The 21,919-nt window shown below is 32.7% G+C and overlaps 3 protein-coding genes and 1 non-coding gene across 4 annotated transcripts; 3 read left to right on the plus strand and 1 right to left on the minus strand.

The window, feature by feature from the left end:
* The first annotated feature begins 63 nt into the window (after positions 1-63).
* LOC125826895 (uncharacterized) lies at positions 64-1,296 on the plus strand. Its single transcript, XM_049506238.1, has 2 exons — positions 64-376; positions 1,108-1,296. The coding sequence occupies exons 1-2, from the start codon at positions 64-66 to the stop codon at positions 1,125-1,127; spliced, it is 333 nt and encodes a 110-aa protein (XP_049362195.1). The 3' UTR covers positions 1,128-1,296.
* A 1,293-nt stretch (positions 1,297-2,589) lies between these two features.
* On the plus strand, positions 2,590-7,814 carry LOC125826885 (uncharacterized). The gene is made up of 5 exons (XM_049506228.1): positions 2,590-3,142; positions 4,151-4,249; positions 4,752-4,796; positions 6,179-6,316; positions 7,350-7,814. The coding sequence occupies exons 1-5, from the start codon at positions 2,747-2,749 to the stop codon at positions 7,701-7,703; spliced, it is 1,032 nt and encodes a 343-aa protein (XP_049362185.1). The 5' UTR covers positions 2,590-2,746; the 3' UTR covers positions 7,704-7,814.
* A 1,355-nt stretch (positions 7,815-9,169) lies between these two features.
* Positions 9,170-15,719, plus strand: LOC125826880 (DNA repair endonuclease UVH1). Its single transcript, XM_049506222.1, has 11 exons — positions 9,170-9,821; positions 10,044-10,348; positions 11,133-11,347; positions 11,736-11,812; positions 12,032-12,196; positions 12,524-12,872; positions 12,948-13,315; positions 14,310-14,420; positions 14,504-14,764; positions 14,849-15,072; positions 15,179-15,719. The coding sequence occupies exons 1-11, from the start codon at positions 9,246-9,248 to the stop codon at positions 15,387-15,389; spliced, it is 2,862 nt and encodes a 953-aa protein (XP_049362179.1). The 5' UTR covers positions 9,170-9,245; the 3' UTR covers positions 15,390-15,719.
* Positions 15,720-16,531: 812 nt separating this feature from the next.
* TRNAW-CCA (transfer RNA tryptophan (anticodon CCA)) lies at positions 16,532-16,603 on the minus strand. Its single transcript has one exon. It is a non-coding gene; the product is annotated as a tRNA-Trp (tRNA).
* Between the last annotated feature and the right edge of the window lie 5,316 nt (positions 16,604-21,919).

Consider the following 21,919-nt stretch of genomic DNA (forward strand, 5'->3'; position numbering starts at 1 on the left):
CTAATTATTAAGTCCTATAAATAGATGGGATATAATGTATATGGTGAAGTGAATCATAAAATTATGATGAATAAAATGATATGGAGTATGGTATTGGTAGTGATATTATTATATGGTTTGGAGATAAAAATAGTAAAGGGAGAGGTGAGTGAATCAGTTTGTAGAGAAGAAAGGAGTCTTGGTAAAAAAGCATGTCTGTCTGTATTGTTTGGAAGTAATCCATCGGCAAAATGCTGTGAAAGAGCTAGAGTTACTCATTGGGAATGTCTTTGCCCAATTGTTACTCCCAAATTGGTCGCCATGATCAACCCAAAGCGAATTATTCGCCTTATTCAAGGCTGCGGACGCACCGTTCCTCGTAATTTTAAGTGCGGAAGTAAGTCACCACATTTCTGATTACATCTTATTTTTGTTGATATCTTAATTTTAATTTGTTCTTCAGCAACTATATATATACTCTCCCTGTCCGATCTAATTTTCTTTTTAGTTACTTCCAAAAAAAATAACTCATTTCTATATTTTTTCTATATCAATTTATATGACTCATATTGACTAACTTTAAAATTTGCATTTATCTTAAATGAAATGACTTATTTTAAACTATAAGTTTTAAAAGTTACATATTTTTCTTCTTAAATTTCATGTCAAGTCAAATATCTTATATAAATCGGAATGGAGGGAGTAATAATTTAATTTTAAAATATCTTAATAAAATAATTATAGCCAAATAATATCTATCACTCATTTTAAACAACAAATTAAATTATTATTTTTCTTAAATTTCATATAAAATGAGCGAAAAGTGTAAATGTTTTCTCTATTTCTACTAAGAAAATAATTTTCTTTTTAACTTTTAAGAAACTTATTTCCTCGGTACCAAACACACCCAATATTCTTGTGGAGAAAAAACATGGTTTTGTTGGAAATATATTTGTTTAATTTTTGGACAATTTTTTCACAAGTTCATATTTGCAGCAAAAATAGTGGAGGTTTAAATTTCTTAATGATAAGAATTACTCTATTACACATGCTGTTTCAAATTTCAATTTCAATATATATAAATATATCTGTCTTATGTCTTTTTTTGTTTTTTTTTTTCTCTTTCAGGTATTAGAACTCCACCTTAATTCTGGGATGCATGTTTAATTAATTATTATGGTATTAGTACTATTGTTCTGCATAATTATGGTATTCTCGTAATATAACTAAGAGAAACATGTTTCTACTTTTTTTTATGGACCATTTGGAATAAGTTCGTTTTTAGGTGGTTGTTATGTATTATTTCAGAATATATCATTGTATGTATCATACGGTGTTATCTTAATAAATTCAACGTTTGAATAGATTGCATATTATTTTACTTCATTACATGATGTCTCATATCAACAATTGGTGGTACTACAGAGAAGTAGTATAAACGATAAAATATGATTGTTAAACATAAATAAAGATAAAATGAGAAAAAAGAGGAAGAGGATAACAATACAAAAATCACACTAAATCATCGTTACACAAAACAAGACTTTTGATATTTACTTAATAATGAATTTAACGATACAATGGATTAAAATTTAAATTACATCTAAGCAAATATTTTATTTCAACTAACAACACAACACAACACAATACACTTTTCCAAATGGTAAAATTGTGTTGTTAGTTCTAAAAACCTTTGGTCCACTTTTTTTAATCTATACACGGATATAGTAGATACTCCATTTGATATCGAATATTAATGACAAAATTAATATCATCAAACACACTAAATGAAGTTAGTTTTAAATATATAATAAATAAATGAAATTGTGAAACTCAAATACATTATAATTAATAATTGTGTTGATAGTGGTAAATGGTAATTGCAGAAATATAATAATTAATCACTCCTTTTGTTCTAATTTACGTGATCATTTTCACTTTTTAAGAGTCAAATAATTTAAGTTTGATAAAAAATTACGCACAAAATCTTCAATTTTTAAAAATAAAATTTATATATTTGTAAATTGCGTAAAAATTGTTATAAGTCACAATAACTAACAATTCAAACTAATTAAAAAATATAAAAAAAATTTACCATAAAAAATAAACTTATTTAAATATCAAAATCTAAAAATACCGATACCACCAATTTTAAAACAAAAGAAATAATATTTAAACTTTATATTCATCAAAACAATATAATACTACGGTGATGCAGGTAACAAGTAAAATATAGATAAAAAAATGCAAAGAAAATTCAACCCGTGCCAAACCCATGATCCTAGATTCCTCATTGTACTGCTACTACAACACTCTGCTTGACTATTTCCAATTGTAACATTTTCTTAAACATTATTATTGTTTTTTTCGTCTCAGTTTATATGATTAATTTTTTTAATCAGTTCAAAAAAATAATAAATTTTAAAATATTTATTTTATTTTTAATAAAGTAATTTCTAATCGCATAAATATTTATTACTTATTTTAGATGATAAATTATAAAAATTATATCTTCTTTCTTAAATATATACCGAATCAAACTAACTAATATAAGTTGAGACGAAAAGAGAGTATAATTCATTTCCATAATCTCTTCAAATTTTAATTATTCATCTTATAGTATAATAAAATTACCTTATTTTCTTACTCTGCTTCAGTATCTTCAAGGTCAACGATACCACTAAACCAAATCATACAAAAATCTCAGAAACCAAATCGAATCAGCCAAATTCGTTTCTGGGTTTTCATCTCCACTCATCAATCTCAAATGGGTCGGAAGCCAAATGATTCCGAACCCACTCGTTGTGCTACTATGATCCTTCTCTTGATGGGTCTTTTTTCGTGTACTGTCGTGTACATTTTCATGTCGGCGGTGATGAGACCCACCGGAAATTCGGCTGTTGAGCGGTTGGCGGCGGATGACGGTGAATTTGGCAGCGGTGGTGGTGGTGGTGGAGTGGAGGGTGGTGGATGTTGTAATGGGATCGAAAGTTTTGAGCTTTGGGGAGCTGCTGTTAAGTGGGGTTCTGATTTTAAGGTTAAAAGTTCTAAGGAATGTTGTGAAGCTTGTAAGGATATGTGTACTGGTAATCACGGGCCTTGTCTTTGTGATACATGGGTTTTTTGTGGAGATGAAAAAGCTTGTGGTGACAAATTTGGTGAGGTGAGCTTGGGAATTTTTTTGCTATTTTTGTCCTTTTTACTTTTTCGGAATCTGCGTATATTTTACCCTCCCCAGACCTCACGTGTGTAGTTGTAAGCTGTTGGCAGTTTGAAATGATTTACATAGTGTCATTGATTGTGCGTTTATTGTCCAATTTTGACAAAACCATGCAAATTTGGACCTTTAATTATGAATGATCATTCAATCCTAATGTAATAAGATAGAACATGAGTTTGTGAATTGTGATGTTGGTTTATATACATTTTGTCATGAAAATTATGAGTATTTGAAAAAAAAAAGTTTTTGATTTCAAAGTGAAAAAATTATATTCGAAAATTGTAGTTGTTTGTGAATTTTCGTGTGTAATTTGGAGTGAAAACAGTTTTTTTGGTGTTTTTCAAATTCCGGAATTTTATAGCTAAACGTGTTTTTCGGAGTTCAACTCGGAGTATTTTGCTTGTGATTAGCTAGAAATGCCTGCCTCAGATGTTGTATGGTGTGTTTAAATATGGCGCATGGATTTAATTTCAGCATTTATGTAAAATAGGTACTTTGTTTTTCAGCTGACCATAATTTCTAAAATAGTTCAAGGAACACAACAAACAACCACATGAACCTGTCGTTTTCCTTGACAATCTGGAGAATTAAATGAGAAATTGTCAGAATTAATCTCTTTTCTCCTATTGAATATTCAAGAATAGGAGGTCCAACTGCTAAGGTTCCAAAACAAACCAATTGGGCTTCCAGAATAAGTTTTTCGAGGTTAAAACAGTTTACTGAAGTTCGGAAAGTTAAAAAAACTATTGCCCGTTTATAATAGTGAAGCATACTCCAGTTTGAGAGAAGTCCTCATGTACTTAAATTTGGCATCTATTACTTCTGCATTAATTTTAGATAACGTTGTTGTATGATTATCTTTTGGTATTTTTAGTTACTTTCTGAACTAATATACACAATGTAAATGGGAGTTTGACTGTTTGGTCTGGCATGTTTTGCTTCATGCTGCAGTGCTGGTTGAAAAGGCAGAAAGATACTTTGTCTCCTGACAAAATGGATGAGGGCGACAAGAGTATGTGGACGTCTGGCATAGTTTTCGGGAAAGGAGAGGTATACCACTTTCTCAACAACCTAAAATGTACTGCCATGTTTCTCTGATAGCATTATTTTTCTTCACTGTCCGCTTGTAAACAAGTAGATTCAATTGTGAGAATAAGTTTTGGAACTCTTTGCAAAGATGCCTGCAATATTGAAACGTATACTACAACAGGCGTCACCCGTGAGACATTGCCATAGACATTTTTGCAGATTAGTCTTAAGATTTACTACTTCCTATTTTTACTTATAAATCATTGTTTATAATGATTGAATGCTGATTTATTAATAGGTAACTTTTTAGATTCTTGGGGAATGTAATGCATCTAGGTTTATTTCTCTTGGTAGCTTCTCTGCTCTGTTGATTCTAATGTTACCTCATATTTTTTCTTGCTGCATCAGGGAAACCATAGAACTCTTTCATTTATGGAGAAATCATATCAGTATTTCCGTATTATGTTTGATATTTAATGTACTAACTACAAAAAAATTTCTTTTCAATCCCGCTTGTTTTTAGGGAATTGTCGCATTGGAAACAGAATTTGGTGCTATTCACGTTAAGGTATGTTCTGTTTCTTGATGAATGCCTACTTCTATATATCTTGGCACAGAGAAATGACAGTATCTAAACAAATGCTGCGAAAGTGCAACTCATTCTAACTATGCGGATTAGCCTTTGGAGTGCATTTTGAATAATTTGGCTTAGACACTAAATTTTCAGTGTCTGCCAAGTGCCACTGATTTCTCTTATCTAAATATGCATATATATGGATGGGAATCAGCTTGTAAGAGTGCATACATTTCCAAAATAGTTTGGGCTACTTCAATATGCTATATTGTTATCTGACTTGAGGGATAGTGGGATACAATACAAGTGCATGATGAAAAGGTTTTGATTGAATCCAGGCAATGAGCAGTAGTCTTTTAGTTTTAACTTTAATAGAAGGATACTTAAAACGTATCTCCGCCAACATTGAGATGTCTTTGGAAAAAGTAATAAATTAAAGCAATCGTTTCTGGAAGTTCTTGCTAAAGAAGTTGATTAGCTGATCATCTTAATTGAAAATATTGAGGCGTAAGCAACTGCAAAGTTACGAAGGAGGAAGGAAAACCTGTTAGGTGATCATGGTTCTGGATCAATAAGAAAGTTCATGACCAACAAGAATTGTAATACCATTATTGCATGCAAATATGGTAGAATCAAGAATGCTGTTGATTCTTTATGTGATTTATCAAAAACAAACAAACAGATAAACATGTTGATTCCTACTGTGACCCTAATGAACCAGGTCCCCTTTACCATTTTCATCATTCTCATTTTCTGGTATAATATGATACTCGGAAAATTAACAAGATAAAGCATGTTAAGATCAGCATCCCCTAATGATCCATTTATGATTTTCCATCTAGGGTATGTTGTTGTTGTTGGCTTATCTCTACAGCTAATTGCTATCCTTGATAAAATAACTATTTGCCTGTCCAGAATTCTACTTTTTCTTCTTGTATCTCCCCAATTTTAAAACAAAATAGTAATAGATAAGGAATGGGAAGAAGTAGAAGGATAAGTAGAACAAAAGAGAGAAAATCTGAGAGCTGAGGACCCCGAGGCACACACTTTTATAGATTTTGCATGGCCTAGTTTATCAAAACATGAGGAACACGTGCTTTTTATAAGCTTCTATCTCCTTAAATATGACCACTACTAGTGAGGACTGTACCTTTTTCAAGTCTTCTTATTTCTTAAAGGTATAGGGTAAGATTTGTTCGTATGGGAGGGGATACAGTATAACTTTATATCGAAATTTGTCATCCATAAGATGTCTTCAATACTGTATCAGTTTTCAGTGTCACTAGGCTTAGTTATCATCTAATCTAGTCCTTTCCCTTAACAAGGATTTTCTAATTTCTGTTGATATTCGTGTCTGTATTTTCTTTTTTCCTCAGCTTTTGCCAGAATGTTCCCCACACTCTGTTTTTAATATTCTGGAGTTGTTGAGGTTTCGACACTGTGCTGGTTGCCAATTTTTTCGTGCGGAAACTCGCGGACAAGTTTGGGATGCACGTGGAGATCACATAAAAGATGTAAATTTTCATCTCTCTTCTACACTATTACATGTGACTTCTAATCCAAACAGCTCCATTTTGATCGCATGAGTAAGATAAATTATAGTAACTTGTCTCAATTTGGCTACTTTGACTAAATGGAGGATTAAGAACAAGTGTTCATGTTATCAATTTCAAACTTCCCCCATCCCAATTTTTATGGCACTCTTTTTGTTGAAGTTTTCTTTAAATTCGATTGATACATTTTCTTCTAAGCAACTTTTTAAGTTTCTATTTAAAGTTTTTTTCCACTACTATGTATATTCTCTCCATGTCACATTTTATGTTAACTATTACTACTAAGGGAATTCTTTTGCAACGATTACTTCAAACGTTTTTTTGAATATTTTTTTATATAAAAAATGTGATTTATGTAAATTCTGACTATCTAATTTTATTTCATAAATTTGAAGAATCAATATCTGAGTTTATGCTGAAAATTAGAAGGTTTGACAAACTCTGGCATTTCGGGATGGAGGAAGGAATATACTAATCAAATTAATATCCTACATGCCATGTCCAGTCAAATAGTGTTCACATAAAATGGAATGGCCGAGTACCATTTTGACTTTGTTATATACGTAGATCTGGAAAAACATGGAATGTGAGAGAAAGGTTATGTATGTATATCCTCCGTTGCTAAAAATGTTTGGCTCCTTCCTCTGTGGAACCCAAAATTGTGTCCTATTTCCTCGTTCATATCGCTATGTATTACACATTTTGTATGTAGTGGCATTCTACAATTCAACTTCCTTCCCAACTGATATGGCTTGTCAAAGCTCTTGGGAGCACGACATGAAAAATTAGTTGCTGCTGATAGCATTTTGCTTATTGCATCTTGTGGTTGAAGATAGATTGTGTAAATGAATTTTCATCTAGTAACGTCTCGTGTAAGAGATTTTCTCAAGTGCATTAGTCATTCTGTGCTGATGTTTGTGCACTCATATGCTATCTTTCCGCTAAAAACTTTTAACTTTCCTGACTTCTTTGCATCTGGTTTACAAAATTTCAGGCATCTTTTGGCCCTCCATATGGTTTGTTACAAGGAACTCTTGGTGCTGAAGGAATACCACTCGAGACAGTTCCCAGTGAATTCTGTCCTGAAATAAGACGGGGTTCAGTTGCATGGGTTGGTTCTGGCCCTGAATTCTTTATAAGCTTAGCAAACCATCAAGAATGGAAAAACGCGTACACTGTTTTTGGCTATGTGCTGCCGGAGGACATGGAAATCGTAGAGAAAATAGCTCAGCTCCCCACGAAATCAGATATCTGGACCGGAGTTAACGTGACAATCTTGGAGAACCCTGTACCTTTGAATGTACGACGAATCAAGTCCAGCAATGATGATCTGAACCTCAGTAGTTAGCACTTAAGGATCTGTATGATTTGCAAATTAGCACAATACTGCTACTTTGTATATTGAAATTATAGTTTTGAAACTGTTCTATGCACACTTCTATACCCATGTTGTAATCAATTTTGCAGAGCATGTTTTCATAATTTGGAAAGAAGAAATAACACCTTGAATTTTGTTGGCTCCAAGTGAATTGCCTATTACTATATGTTTGGTAAGACAAATATTTTTCGCAATTTATTTTTTGGGAAAAGGGCCTGATATACCCCTCAACTTTGCCATTTGGAGCTGATATGCCCCTCATTATGAAAGTTGCTCATATATACCCTTACCGTTATACAAACGGCTCACATATACCCCTACCGTTACAAAATGAGCTCACATATACCCTTCATTTAACGGAAGTGAAAAAATTAGTTTTAAATTTATATTTTTGACTTTTAATTTTCTTCAAAATTATTTAGGGGTATATATGATTCTTCTAGCAAAGTTAAAAGTATATTTTAATCTTTTTCATACATAAATTAATTTTTTACTTCTTTGATTATAATTATTTGAGTTTCTTATTCTTATTTTATTTTTTTCTTTCATTCCTTAGTGTAAAGAAAAAATTTAAAACTATTTTTTGTGGCTATATTATAATTTAAAACTATTTTTTTTGTCTATATTGTAATTTGATTTTTGTATTTGAAGAAAAAAATTGGTCATCTATAATAAGTTTTACAAGAATATTAGTGAAACATAAGTAAATCTAACCATCAAAATAATAAATCTAAATTAGTCATTGAAACAAAAAAAAGTCAAAAAAAAAAAAATGTTTGAGGAGGATTAATTATACTCATATGGGATTATATATATATATATATATATTATTTTTTTTTAAAAAAATAATAATAAAAAATTAAACCAAAATTATTTTTTTTCATTTCCGTTAGAGGAAAAGGGTATATGTGAACCATTTGTATATAACGAGGGATATATCAGCTCTAAATGACAAAGTTGAGGGGTATATCAGACCCTTTTCCCTTATTTTTATATAACAATATTTCATTGTAGCAGTCAAAAGTATCACATCAAATGACACTATTATAAAGAGATTAATTTTCTTCAAATGTGTGTAAAATTCCACAAAATGGGTTTTGAGAGTGTAGAATGTACACAAATCTTATCACTATTCAGGTTTTGAGAGCGTAGAATGTATACAGATCTTATCACTACCTCATGGAGGTAGAGTGACTGTTTCTGAAAGACCTTCGGCTCAAGTGCATCAATCCAAATGCAATAAAATTTCTCGATGAGTACATAAAAATGTTGAAAGGTTGCTCAAGTGACAAAAATGGAAGTATGGGTAGCAAAAGCAATACATTTTCAAACTGCAGGGGCTAAACTCAGATTTGAGATTTGGCTAAACCCCAATTTTGCAAATATTCTCATATATATATCATCACTTTGAATTTTTCCAACAAACTCCACAGCTACCTTCCCGCCACCACCATCTCCGCCATCATCCACCATGATCGCCACCGCATAAGGCTGAAACCTAGATTTCAAAATATGGTGCAATTTCACGAGCATATAATCACAGAACTTCTAGAAGATTCTATTGGTGGTTTAGTAGTTACTTCCTCAGGTCTCGGTCTTCATAAGCTCATATCCTCCCTTTTCCTTCTTCACCACCACTCTCAAGGCTGTTTACTTGTCCTCTCCGCCACTCCTCCTCAGAAAAGCTCAATCTTACGAAATTACGAAAATGACATTCAATCCCAAATCTCCGGTGAAGTTTCGAATTTACCATCAGAGATCACTTCCGACTTACCGGCGAACCAGCGGCTGGCACTGTACACTTCCGGAGGGATTTTCTTCATCACCACCCGGATTCTTATTGTTGACCTGTTGACTCATCGTCTCCCGACGACTGCTGTTGCCGGACTTGTTATTCTCAATGCTCATTCGCTTTCGGATACGTCAACAGAAGCGTTTATTGTACGTATTTTGCGGTCAACGAATCGTTCTCTTTATGTTCGTGCATTTTCCGATCGTCCTCATTCTATGGTTTCTGGTTTTGCTAAAGCTGAGAGAACGCTTAAATGCCTTTTTGTTAGAAAGCTTCATCTTTGGCCTCGATTCCAGGTAATTCCTATAAACTCAATTATGGAAATATGTAGGCGTTTGGTATGAAGGGTAATAAACCAATTACTTCATGGTTGTCCAGTAATTATTTTAAATTAGCCTAACCTCTTTTTTCCAGTTTGGTCGGATTATTTGAAGGGCCAGTCTATGAGCTGGGGGAGTGGGGAAAAAAATCTGAACTTGGGATAAAATGGTTTGAGTGGTTTGTTCTTGCTGTTTCAGGTTTATGTATCACAGGATTTAGAGAGGGATCCACCAGAGGTTGTGGATATAAGGGTACCGATGTCAACATATATGATTGGGATTCAGAAAGCAGTGATTGAGGTGATGGATGCATGTTTGAAGGAAATGAGAAAGACTAATAAGGTGGATGTAGAAGACTTGACAGTGGAGAATGGTTTGTTTAAGTCGTTCGATGAGATAGTGAAAAGGCAGCTAGATCCCATCTGGCATACCTTAGGGAAGAGGACGAAGCAGCTTGTTTCAGACTTGAAGACATTAAGAAAGCTGTTGGATTACCTTGTTAGGTATGGAAGTTGGTGTTTTCTTTCACGATCCTTTCCTTTTACTCACTATTTTGTTGGTATTAGATGTCTATGAGATATTTCTTGTCTATCTATAAGAAAGCTAGTAGATGGCACTTAATTCATTGAGCAAGAGGGTTTTTAATTGTTAGTTCTTTTCTGCGACATTGTCTTTGTTGTTCATTGGTAAAGATGCTATTATTTGATATTTGGTATTTATACTCTTGATAATTACTGCATCTGGTTATGGCTCATGCAATATTCTTACTCTGTTGATTCGAAGTGTATATTTGTCGGGTGTCAATTAGAGCAAAATCCCAGCGCGCAATCATATGTTATTAGAAGTATGAAAATATCAAGTTTTTAATTTGGAATACTACCACAAATATAAACAATTGTATGACTTGTATGCTTTACTGGTTTTTAGACAGTTTTCTGCTCATAATAGGTGAAAGTATCAAATAGTAATCTCTTGTCTAAAATAAGTTGCCTACTTTCTCTTTTTCAGGTTGTCTCAAAATCTTGCCCACTTTCATTTAATGGAATGTATTAGTGCGTTTCCAGTACTACAATAAGTTTTCTTAGACCCACTTTTACTCTTCTTAATAGAAGTTTATTCCATATTCTGGATGGAGGATATAATAGGATGGATCTACTTGGTTGCTAGTCTGAATCCGATGTTTATCCTAGTTTAGGAGGAGGGTAGTGGTGCTGTCTGTGAGGTTTGCTTCAGTGCTAATGGTTCTTGTATTTGTAGTATAACTTGATCTAATTTTTATATGAGTAGGTATGATGCTGTAACTTACTTGAAGTATCTAGACTCACTTAGAGCATCAGAGAGTTTCCGGTCCGTCTGGATATTTGCAGAGTCCAGTTACAAGATCTTTGAGTATGCTAAGAAGCGAGTTTATCATTTTGGGAGGACAGATAGTGGAAAACTGGGCCTGAGCAAGACTGTATCAACCAAAAAGAGAAAGCTTAATGACAACAAGAAGGATGAAGGTGTGTATTAGCAGTGCTGGCACTTTCTTTGTCAATTGGTTTCTTAGTTTATTTACTTAATTAATGATAGACTAATTTTAATAACTTGAATGCGAGGTAATCATACCAATCTCAAAATGGAGTTAACCCTGCGCCAAATTCCCCACTTTTCTAAACCCCCCCCCCCCTCCCAAATTTTTTTTTAATAATAATAATTAAAAAAAATGGGCAAAAGGAAGCACTTTTGAAGTTTTACAGTGGTGGAATTTGAAAAAGGAAATAAACAATCAAAATAGCTTAAGGTGTAAATTTTCTAATCTGAATCTTCCTGTTGATCATTCAATAGTAGCGCAACAGTGTAGAGCTGTAAAGCATGACATAGTTCCTCTTGTTTTTGTATGTCTCAAAGATCAGTCAACAAGTACAGAGACCAGAGTTGTTTTGGAGGAAGTCTTGGAGGAGCCACCAAAGTGGAAGGTCTTACTTGTGAGTGAGTGACTTCCATTTTCTCTTATCAATGTAACCTTTGGCAGTTGAAGAATCAACTTTAAATATACTGTATAACAATCCATGTTTACTTATTAATACTATTGGTTTCAATTTGGGTTGCTGGTTTCTGCCTAAGTAAAAATTTATTGCTTTCTTGGGTTTAATCCTAGATAATTTTAGTCAACTAGGATTTTACGGGATTGATTTGTTTCACAGGATGTCCTAATGGAGATACAAGAGGAAAGAGATAAACATGCATTGTCTGGAGAAGAGAAAGATCATCTGGGTGATGGGGATGATAATGGAATTGTTTTAGTTTCTTGCAAAGATGAATACTCATGCATGCAACTCGAAGATTGCATCACAAATGGCTCACAGAAGGTTTTTCCAATATCTTATCTTTACCAAGCCGCACTTCTATTTTCTTCATTTGTTCAGTTTATCTTCCTTCTTTTTTGGGTATAGATATATATTTATTTATACATCTTAGGCGATAAGGGAAGGTATATGAGCCAATCTTGATAAAAATTGTTAGTCCCAGTACACGAAAAAGAATAGCGCGAACGAATTACTGCAAAGTTATACTAAAAGGTTATTTGAGACAATCTAATCTTTTCTTAATAATAACACAAAAAATGGATCTATGTTGATCATGTTTTACTGTGCTATGCACAATTGGTATCTTAATACATTTTGTACATTGGATAGGTCATGCGTGAAGAGTGGGAAAAGTATCTGTTGAGCAAGGTACAGCTGCAAGCATTGCCAAAACGCAATGCCAAGAAAGCTAAAGAGCCTAAAGGGTTTGGGGTACTTGATGGTGTTGTTGCATCAGCACCTGGAAAGAAAGCAGAAGTTAGTAGCACAAGCAAGCAGGAGCATGATGCTCTGCTGGCAGCTGCATCGGAAGTTAGCAAAAGAATCAACAAGGATATTGTTGGTGAAGATGATAATCAGAAACATGTGGATGGTGGAGGTTCTGTAAAAGGAAAGTCTAAAGGAAAGAAAAAGAAAGGTTCAGCTGGTGAAAAAACCAACAATGATGTGGCACCTGAAGGTAAATCTGATACTTTTTCCTCTTACAACAGATAAAAACAAATGAATTAAAGCTAACGTTCCTGGTATCTCCCAGATGATGCAATGGAAGGCGGATGTTTGAATGAAGTGTTTCTTCGAAAGCACAACCAAGGTCTGAATGCTGAGTCTTCAAGAGAAATGAAGAAGCTCCCACCAGTGGTTTTCTATGCCTTGGAGAGTGATAAAAAAATTCTTGATATTTTGAAGCCCTCTACCATTATTGCTTACCATCCTGATATTGCATTTGTGAGAGAAGTTGAAATGTATAAAGCTGAGAACCCTTCAAGAAAGGCTAAGGTGTACTTTCTCTTCTATGAAGACTCTACTGAGGTGCAAAAGTTTGAGGCAAGTGTGCGTAGAGAAAATGGAGCATTTGAGTCCCTCATAAGACAGAAATCACTGATGATGATCCCAGTAGATCAGGTTAGCTCTTTTCTACTTGTAAAGATCCACTCATCAAAATATCAATTTGCACTGTCTGGCGGGGGTGGGGGTGGGGTGTAGTCTCATCACTGATGCTTGAGCTTTGACAAGTTCTAATTTGTTTGGTTTTCTTCTTCCCATTTCAGTACATCTTTTTGTTTCCTGTTTTCACAAATTCTATGCTTGACATAATAACAATGTCATTATTCAGTAGCTGGTTAACTTCTTCGTAACTAATAGTCTGTTTGGCCGAGCTTCCAAAATCTGGTTATTTTGAAATGTTTATTTTTTTGTCAGAATTGCTTTTCAATTAAATAATTTTCGAGAATTGCAGTTTGTGCTTCTCGAAAGTACTTTTGGCAATATTCGAGCATCAATTTGTGCTTCACCAAGATTCTAAAAGTATTTATGGAGAAAAGCTACTTTTTCAATTTCTGATAAACAACTTTTTCTACCACTCAAAAACAATTATTTTTTTCCTATAAACTTGGTCAAAAGGGTTTAAAATAAGCACTTTTGGTTGCCAAAAGCTTGGCCAAACAAGCTATAAAAGATTAGTTTTTCATTCATAACTGAAAGATATTTATTCATACAAATTTTGAGGGTGCAATATGATATGGTAAAAGTAAAGATGCATGAATAATTTGTATAATGTAAGAGTGATCTGCCTAGGATGTGGAGTCCTTGCACAAAAATTAAAGAATTTTAAGAATTAGATACTCAATATGTGCATTAATTTTTCATCAGTGAGTGACTTGTATCTCGAGCCCATAGTTGATTTTCAGGTGTAGAATGAGATTCCCTTTAATCTGCAACCAAATCTAAAATGAAAATAGTTGTTCAATAGCTGCAGAAATGCAGTTCTGTAATCTGAGCTCTATTCTTCCTGATTTTGGTAATTGTCTCCACAAATTGGCATTCTTTTAGGAGAACCGAACTTTTTGTACTAGTAAATGCTCCTCTGTTTTGGGATTTAATTGTGGATAATTATCAGGATGGACGTTGTCTGGGACTGGATTCCTCCAATGAGCCTCAGTCCGTTATACCTCAAAATCTTATAACCAGAAAAGCTGGTGGAAGAAGAGAAGCAGAAAAGGAAATGCAAGTACGTATTTCCATGTTTTTTTCTGTTGATAATTACATAGTTGCACGACGTCATCCCAATACAAAGACTTTCTTTTTAACCAGGTCATTGTTGACATGAGAGAGTTCATGAGTACTCTTCCTAATGTGCTTCACCAGAAAGGCATGCGCATTATACCAGTGACCTTGGAAGTTGGTGATTACATACTTTCCCCATTGATATGCGTAGAAAGAAAGAGTATCTCTGATCTATTTGGCAGTTTTGCATCCGGCCGTCTTTACCACCAGGTGGAAATGATGTCACGTTATTACCGGATTCCTGTTCTTCTTATTGAGTTTTCACAGGATAAAAGCTTTTCATTTCAGGTAATTGTGCTGTGTATATTCTGCTTTGGGTTTATCTGTGTTTTAATAATTGATTTTCTTGATAAGTTCTCGTTTCCTTTGTAGTCTGCTGGTGAAATTGGTGATGACGTAACCCCAAATAGCATTATCTCAAAGCTTTCCTTGCTTGTTCTCCACTTTCCTCGGCTTCGTATCATCTGGTCTCGCAGTCTGCATGCAACAGCCGAAATATTTGCTTCTCTTAAATCAAACCAAGATGAACCTGATGAGGTCAAGGCAATTAGAGTGGGTGTACCATCAGAAGAGGGTGTTATTGAAAATGATGTCAGGTTAGTTCTAAAATTATATTCTGCTTGCTACAGGTTGAAAAATCTATAATTATATTCTGATGTTTAGCAGCTTGATAACATTCTTCTTGACTTCACTTTTTCGTAGAGCTGAAAATTACAATACATCTGCAGTAGAGATGTTAAGACGGCTGCCAGGCGTAACAGATTCTAACTACAGGGCAATAATGGATGGTTGCAAAAGCTTAGCAGAACTTGCCATGCTTCCAATGGAGAGATTAGCAGAATTGATGGGTGGTCAGAAGGCTGCGAAAATGTTAAGGGAATTCCTCGATGCAAAATACCCAACCTTGCTGTAGCTCCCTTCTCCATTGGATTACTTAATGCAGTTGTTCTAGGGAACGACCTAGCTATACTGTTGTATCATCATCGGCGCATCCCCAGATCTTACCTGCTGGGAGGAGATGGGAAAAAGTTTTCATGGCCATCAATTTCCACCATGTAGTTCTTAGGTTACATGATCTTTATTGCTTTGTTCATTTATTTATTAGAAGTTAGCTGTCACTGCAATTTGTGAGCTCAATTGTAGAGCTTTGCAATTTTAAAGAGACTTTCTCTGGCATGATTCTTTCTGAAAGATTTGTTCAATGTGCAATGGAATCAAAAGGTGTGAAGCCAAGATGTGTCTTTATGTTATGGTTTGTCTGCTTGTGCTATCTTTGATGTCACTAAAGTAGTTAATATGTGGAATGGGATAATCTTTTCAATATGATTTTTACTTGATCTACATTTATTTAGAAGTTCACTTTACCTCCTAGAATCACATGAAATAAAGAAGTCAATAGAGCAAAATATATGACTTAATGGAAGAAAATTTTCCATAGGTGATGATAAGTTTTGAGTGTTTTCTTGGATAGTTATAGCACCCCTTAGGTTTTGGGTCAAAAATGAGAAAATTCTTTTGCTTTTTTAGGGGGCTCTCAAGAAAATAAGTAGTTTGTAAGCTGATCGTCAAGAGCGTATTCTGTTGATGTTTGGTGGAATCATATCATTCATGGGCGGATCTAAAAGGCGTGAAGTGTTCACCTGAGTCCTCTCGATAAAAAAATATACTAAAGAGGATCTAGGAAGGAGTGAGGTGTTCACCTGAGTTTGTGTTAATACTTGAAAAATCTGTTGATGTTTGGTGGAATCATATCATTCATGGGTGGATCTAGAAAGGAGTGAGGTGTTCACCCGAGTCCTCTCGATAAAAAAAAATACAGTAAAGCGGATCTAGAAAGGAGTAAGGTGTTCACCCGAGTCCGTGTTAATACCAAAAAAAATGACAACAAAAAGATACTAAAGCGGATCTAGAAAAGAGTGAGGTGTCCACTCGAGTCCACGTTAATACCCAAAAAAAATGACAAAATGACAAAGGAGTGAGGTGTCCACCCGAGTCCGCATTAGTACCCAAAAAAAAATGATAACAAAAAGGAGGAACCCGTATGGATCGGGGGATTGAACCCGACGTGAATCGAACACGCAACCTTCTGATCTGGAGTCAGACGCGCTACCATTGCGCCACGGATCCGAGATGTTGATTTTCTGATCATATATTATAAGTAATAAAGCTAATAACGTGGTCATGATTCAATCAGCCAATGCAATACCACTTTCTCTCTTTTATTTTTTTTATTTTCCCTGTTTGAATTATGATTGGACACCATGAACATGTAAATATTCGATTTATTAACGTGACGTGTTATGATATTTTGATATTTATAAAACAATAATTTGGTCTATATACAAGCTAGAACCATACCTACTTAGGTTCAAATATCTATATATATACAAGCTAAATTAATAGTTTGGTAAGTTGCTTATAAATGAATTTTAAAGATGATCTAGAGAAGTGAATAATAGGATACTATGTAAAATAACATATACATCAATCGTCATTCGTCACTATAGAACTATGGAGCATCGAACAAAATTAATTAAACATTAACAAAATAAATGGGCTACAATAAATCGAAAAATGGAAATAGATTGTCTACTTATTGTCCGACTTATCGAAAATGAGAACATAAAAGTGTCACCCCCTTTGCGCTATCATTAAAAATGGTAAATATCATATATTTTTTGGGCAAATAAAGACCACAAACATGTCGAAAAAAATGATAATTTGGGAAAACATGCTAAAGGAAATAGAGTTCTTAATCTCATTTAATTTCAAATAATTAATCCTAATATTTTCTAAAAAATAAAATAAATTTTAGGATTTTGATTTTTGATCACAAAAGTTAAAATTCTGGCGGGGTGCAGCATGCATGTTCTTGAAATGTTGTTAACCAGTAAAAGGACAAATGCTATTGGAAAAAATCAAATCTCATAGTACAATAGAAAAGGATTTTTCAACTCAAAACTTCAATACGTCCATTACCTTTTTTTTTTTTTCCTTCCTTAGCCCGACTAATCTGGATTCGCATCGTGTAGAGTCTCACTTAGAGATAAACATTCTCTATCAAAAGTTTTTTCATATTCAAGATTTAAACTCGAATTGAGAGAATCAATCACATCCACTACACCAATTTTTGATAGTAATATGTCCATTAGTTAAGAATGATCCAAATAGCAAGATTTTGTTTACAAAAGGGCCCCTTCTATTTATTTTTTTTGGACATATTAGTTGACTCAGCATGAAGTTTAAAATAATAAAAAAGTTTTTTGAATTTTGTGAATTAAATTAAAAATATGCATAATATATTAAAATATTTTTTGAATTTTGTGGTTTAAACATATCATATGAGATGTTACTGTTGAGGGAGTTACCAAGGTATATAAAGTAGCACTTTTCATTTAAACAAACTAAGAATTTAAGGGAGTAATAACAATTGAATGTGTAGTTGTGAAAGATCGTTCTTTAGTTAATAATCGTGGTTTCAGGGCCAATTTATACGTACATTTTAATTAATTTCTTAAGGTACTTATTGTTATATAAGTGTGAGTTCATGAGTCATCATAGAAGCGCCTTTTGGATTTAAGCAAGACGATAAAATTGTAAAGCCCAAAAATATTGAGGTGATTTCGAAATATCAAACCAAATTAGACAATACCCCGAGAATTGTGCTTTGACCATGACATAATGCTTATATATATTTATTTTGCAAATACATAAATAAGTCCTTTTTAGTACCCATACTTGTTCTTCATAGTCATAATTATTGTCACACATATATTCTTTCCAATAGAACTATAGAAGATGACAAGTTTATTGTGTGGTGGGAATTAATTAATTAGTGAGCTAATAATCCAATTTCTGATATCCATTTGCACCATAAATATTGGCTTTAATTTCTAATATCAAACATAAATAATTGGATCAATAATGAAGATATATAATCATTTCCTATATATATATATATCATTTTATGTTTTACTTCAGTTGAGTATTTATATTGAAAATAACATTTATATAAAAATTATTTTTCTCAGATCCTACTTATAATTATACTGAATATGTTACTATTATCGTAGGGTCATGTGAATTTCCCCTATCCACTCTTTTTCCTACCTCTCCCACAAAAAGGGAAAACAACAACAAAACACCAATATCATATGCTATGCTGGATGCCATTATATATGTTTCATTGGCCCAATAAAATATCAATGCATGTGGTAATAATAATATTCAGAAGGTTAATATTCCTTTCTGATTTCATGTGTAAATGACTAGCTACTTGAAAAAGAATGCTTGCTGTGAATGATCCATCATCATTTGTTCTTATCACTTTCTTTTTGTTTTGGTCTTCCTATTCATCATCACCAACACAACATATTCAGAGAAATCTTATGAAGTGAGGTTTGCATATAAGAGAATAGAGTGTACGTAGATTTCATCTTTACCTCTTAGAGACAGATGTCTAACTGCTTCTGAAAGACTCTCGGCTTAAGTGAAGCAAATCAAAATAGTAATGGTCTAATGGAGAGGAAAAGCATGAAAAGTAATTGCAAAGCAATGCAGAGCATATATGCAAGGCGTTGTATATAACATCATCAACAAAGTGCGACCGTCTAAACATAATAAACAACATAGGATTGATAACATATACTATAAGCCAAAAACTACATGAATAAGTTAATATTACGACATATACGATGCTCTAGACTACCACTAAGTTAAAGACTATAAAAATAGGTTAATACTAAGACAACGCTCGACTACCTACTTATAACTCTCTACTCTTATTCACGACCTCCACAATACTATCCTATCTATTGTTTAATATTCACTTTAAAATTTGATTAATTCATATTCATACCAGAAAGGTCAACATTGGTGGTAAAAAGTCCTATCAAAGATAATTTCATTATCAGGATTTGAGCAAGTTTTCTAATTAATAATTAAGAAGTACTTACCAATTCATCACAATTTTTGATTTCGACCTATATTTTATGCAATTCCTCTAACTAAAAGGAACAATAGTTACTACTCTCTATATTTCAATTTATGTGAACCTGTTTAATTAAATACAATTTTTAAAAAATAAAATAAAATATAATTCTAAATATATCATAATCTTTATATGACTATACAAGACAATAGGAGAGGTGAGCAATGAGGTCAATGAGAAATTAAATTCCTAGTTTATAGTGCCCCCACTTTGTTTAAAAAATAATACTAATTATATTATTAATAAGTAAAAGGCTACATTTGATGTCTACGACTGCTAATTCATATATTCTCTTTGAGTGCAACTTAATTAATCACCAATAAGATTGAAAAGCTCAACAAAAAATTCCACTTCCCCTTAATTCTTTTCTTTAAAATAGTTAACAGTGTATATGCTTTCCCACTGTGTCAAATCTTATTATAATGCTAATCTTAATTAATGGAAGTTTAATTCTTGGTCTTAATCATCAGAGTTTTGTCATTACTCTTATGCAATTGTTTGTATGATCCTAAATGAGTTTTGGACTTTTCTGGAATTTGGAAATGTGGAAAGTGCCATTTGCCACTACTTAATTATTTGTTAGTCAAGAGGGATATATATTGTGACACGGCTAGAAATAAAGGTTTTTTCCACTGCGAATCAAAATTATGAAATATGATTTTTCCATCTATCTTCCACCGAATCAATTCATTGGGAAGAGACACGGTGGGAAATAGATTTTCGCTGAAATATTGAAAAACTTTCTAATTTTTTCGGGTAAAAACACTATTTTTTTTTATTTTTCTCGCTGATTCAATCAAAATATATGTGAGAATAGTTGTTGAACGTTTCATAATAGAAAAATAGTGATTTGTTTTTAGTAGTGTGGTAAATCATGGCCTAGTTGCTAGAAATTTTGTTGTGTTAATTCACAGTCTATATATTTAGTGACTATGAATGATCATGGTTAACGTATAATAATTGGTTAAAAACTAATTGCTCACTTTCAATAGTATTTTTTTATGTTGCCTCTTGACGTTAATTCTTGTTCAGAATGACATCATGATATTAGATATAAAATTGGTGTATGTAAAAACATTTTGTACCAATATAGTTTAATGATACAATTTGGGATTTTCATGAAAATTAGGAAGATGATCTAAGGTGTTTTTTGATATTTTTTTAATAATCAGGAAAATATTATTCTAAAAATATTTCTATATACAAACCTTATAAGGGTGACTGGGTGAGGATGGAGTGGGGTGGTTGTTTTCTAAACTAATATCATGAAAGTCTCTTTTCTCAATTTTGAAAAAAAAAATATAATTTTTTTTAATAGAAAGTGTTTTTAAAATTTCGACCAACAAAATATGAAAAAATTTGAACACATTCTTTGAAAAATGTTTCATCTGTCAAAACACACCCTCATTCAAGATATCCATATTAACTAACTTATCCATAACTTTGAAGAAATTAACAAAAAAAGGTGTGGTGAAAAAAGAAAAGGAATCCAAGGTTAGATAGATATGAGAGGGATAAAAGCTTAACATAATATTCTTTAATTTTGTGTTGTGATTGGTCCCATAGCTTTTTTGTAATAATAAAACTTTAGATTTGGGAAGAGATATTAGCCAATTGACAATTCTCAATTACATTACTTGTACAGTTCTTAGATTTTATTCTCCAAAATAGAAAGTGTTTTTTGACTCTCCTTCCATCATTTAATAGGAAAGTGTTTTCTATTCAATATGTGGTATGTCTGATTAATTTTGAATTGACGTTGAAAAGTTTCATATTAGGGATAAAACATTTCTTAACAAAGTTGATTTCATACCTGAGGGGATTTGAATTCTCGAGACTACTTCTGATTAAGAATGAACATGTACTTATCACTCCACGGCAAGCCTGATGGTAACATAGAAAGTGTTTTGATACACCTATTGTGTGAAGACTTCTTCCAATATAATTTAGATTATAAGTTTTTGGTATAATGTTTCATGACATGTTATATCCTTATATACATAGCTACTACAAAGTAGTAGACTTTATGAAGGGTACTTTCTAGAAGATATCTAGCTAGGCTTAAATAAGTTGTGTGATAGAAAATTCTACAACACTTGTTAATACATGGTTCATATATATTAATAATGGAATTATGGATATACTTAAACACAATTTTCACTTGGTGTGATTTAATTTTTAATTCTCCAATAATTGGTGATGTAGAGGTAGTATCCTCAATTATCTACTAACACTACATTTAGAAATAGTTTTTTTTTCCTGAAACAATAAGAAATTTGTGTTATAACATAGGAGTATATATTTTTGTCTCCATCTTCATCAAATTCACTGAAAAAAAGATATGATGAAAAACAAATTCTCATTGAAATACTTGAAAATATTTATGAAAATTGTAGAAAATTTATCTTGCACTAATCACTAGTATTACATAAACATGTACAAATATAAAATAC

Source organism: Solanum verrucosum, unplaced genomic scaffold (assembly GCF_900185275.1).
Source record: "Solanum verrucosum unplaced genomic scaffold, falcon-dt-bn FXZP01000060.1, whole genome shotgun sequence".
In the NCBI taxonomy this organism is placed as follows: domain Eukaryota; kingdom Viridiplantae; phylum Streptophyta; class Magnoliopsida; order Solanales; family Solanaceae; genus Solanum; species Solanum verrucosum.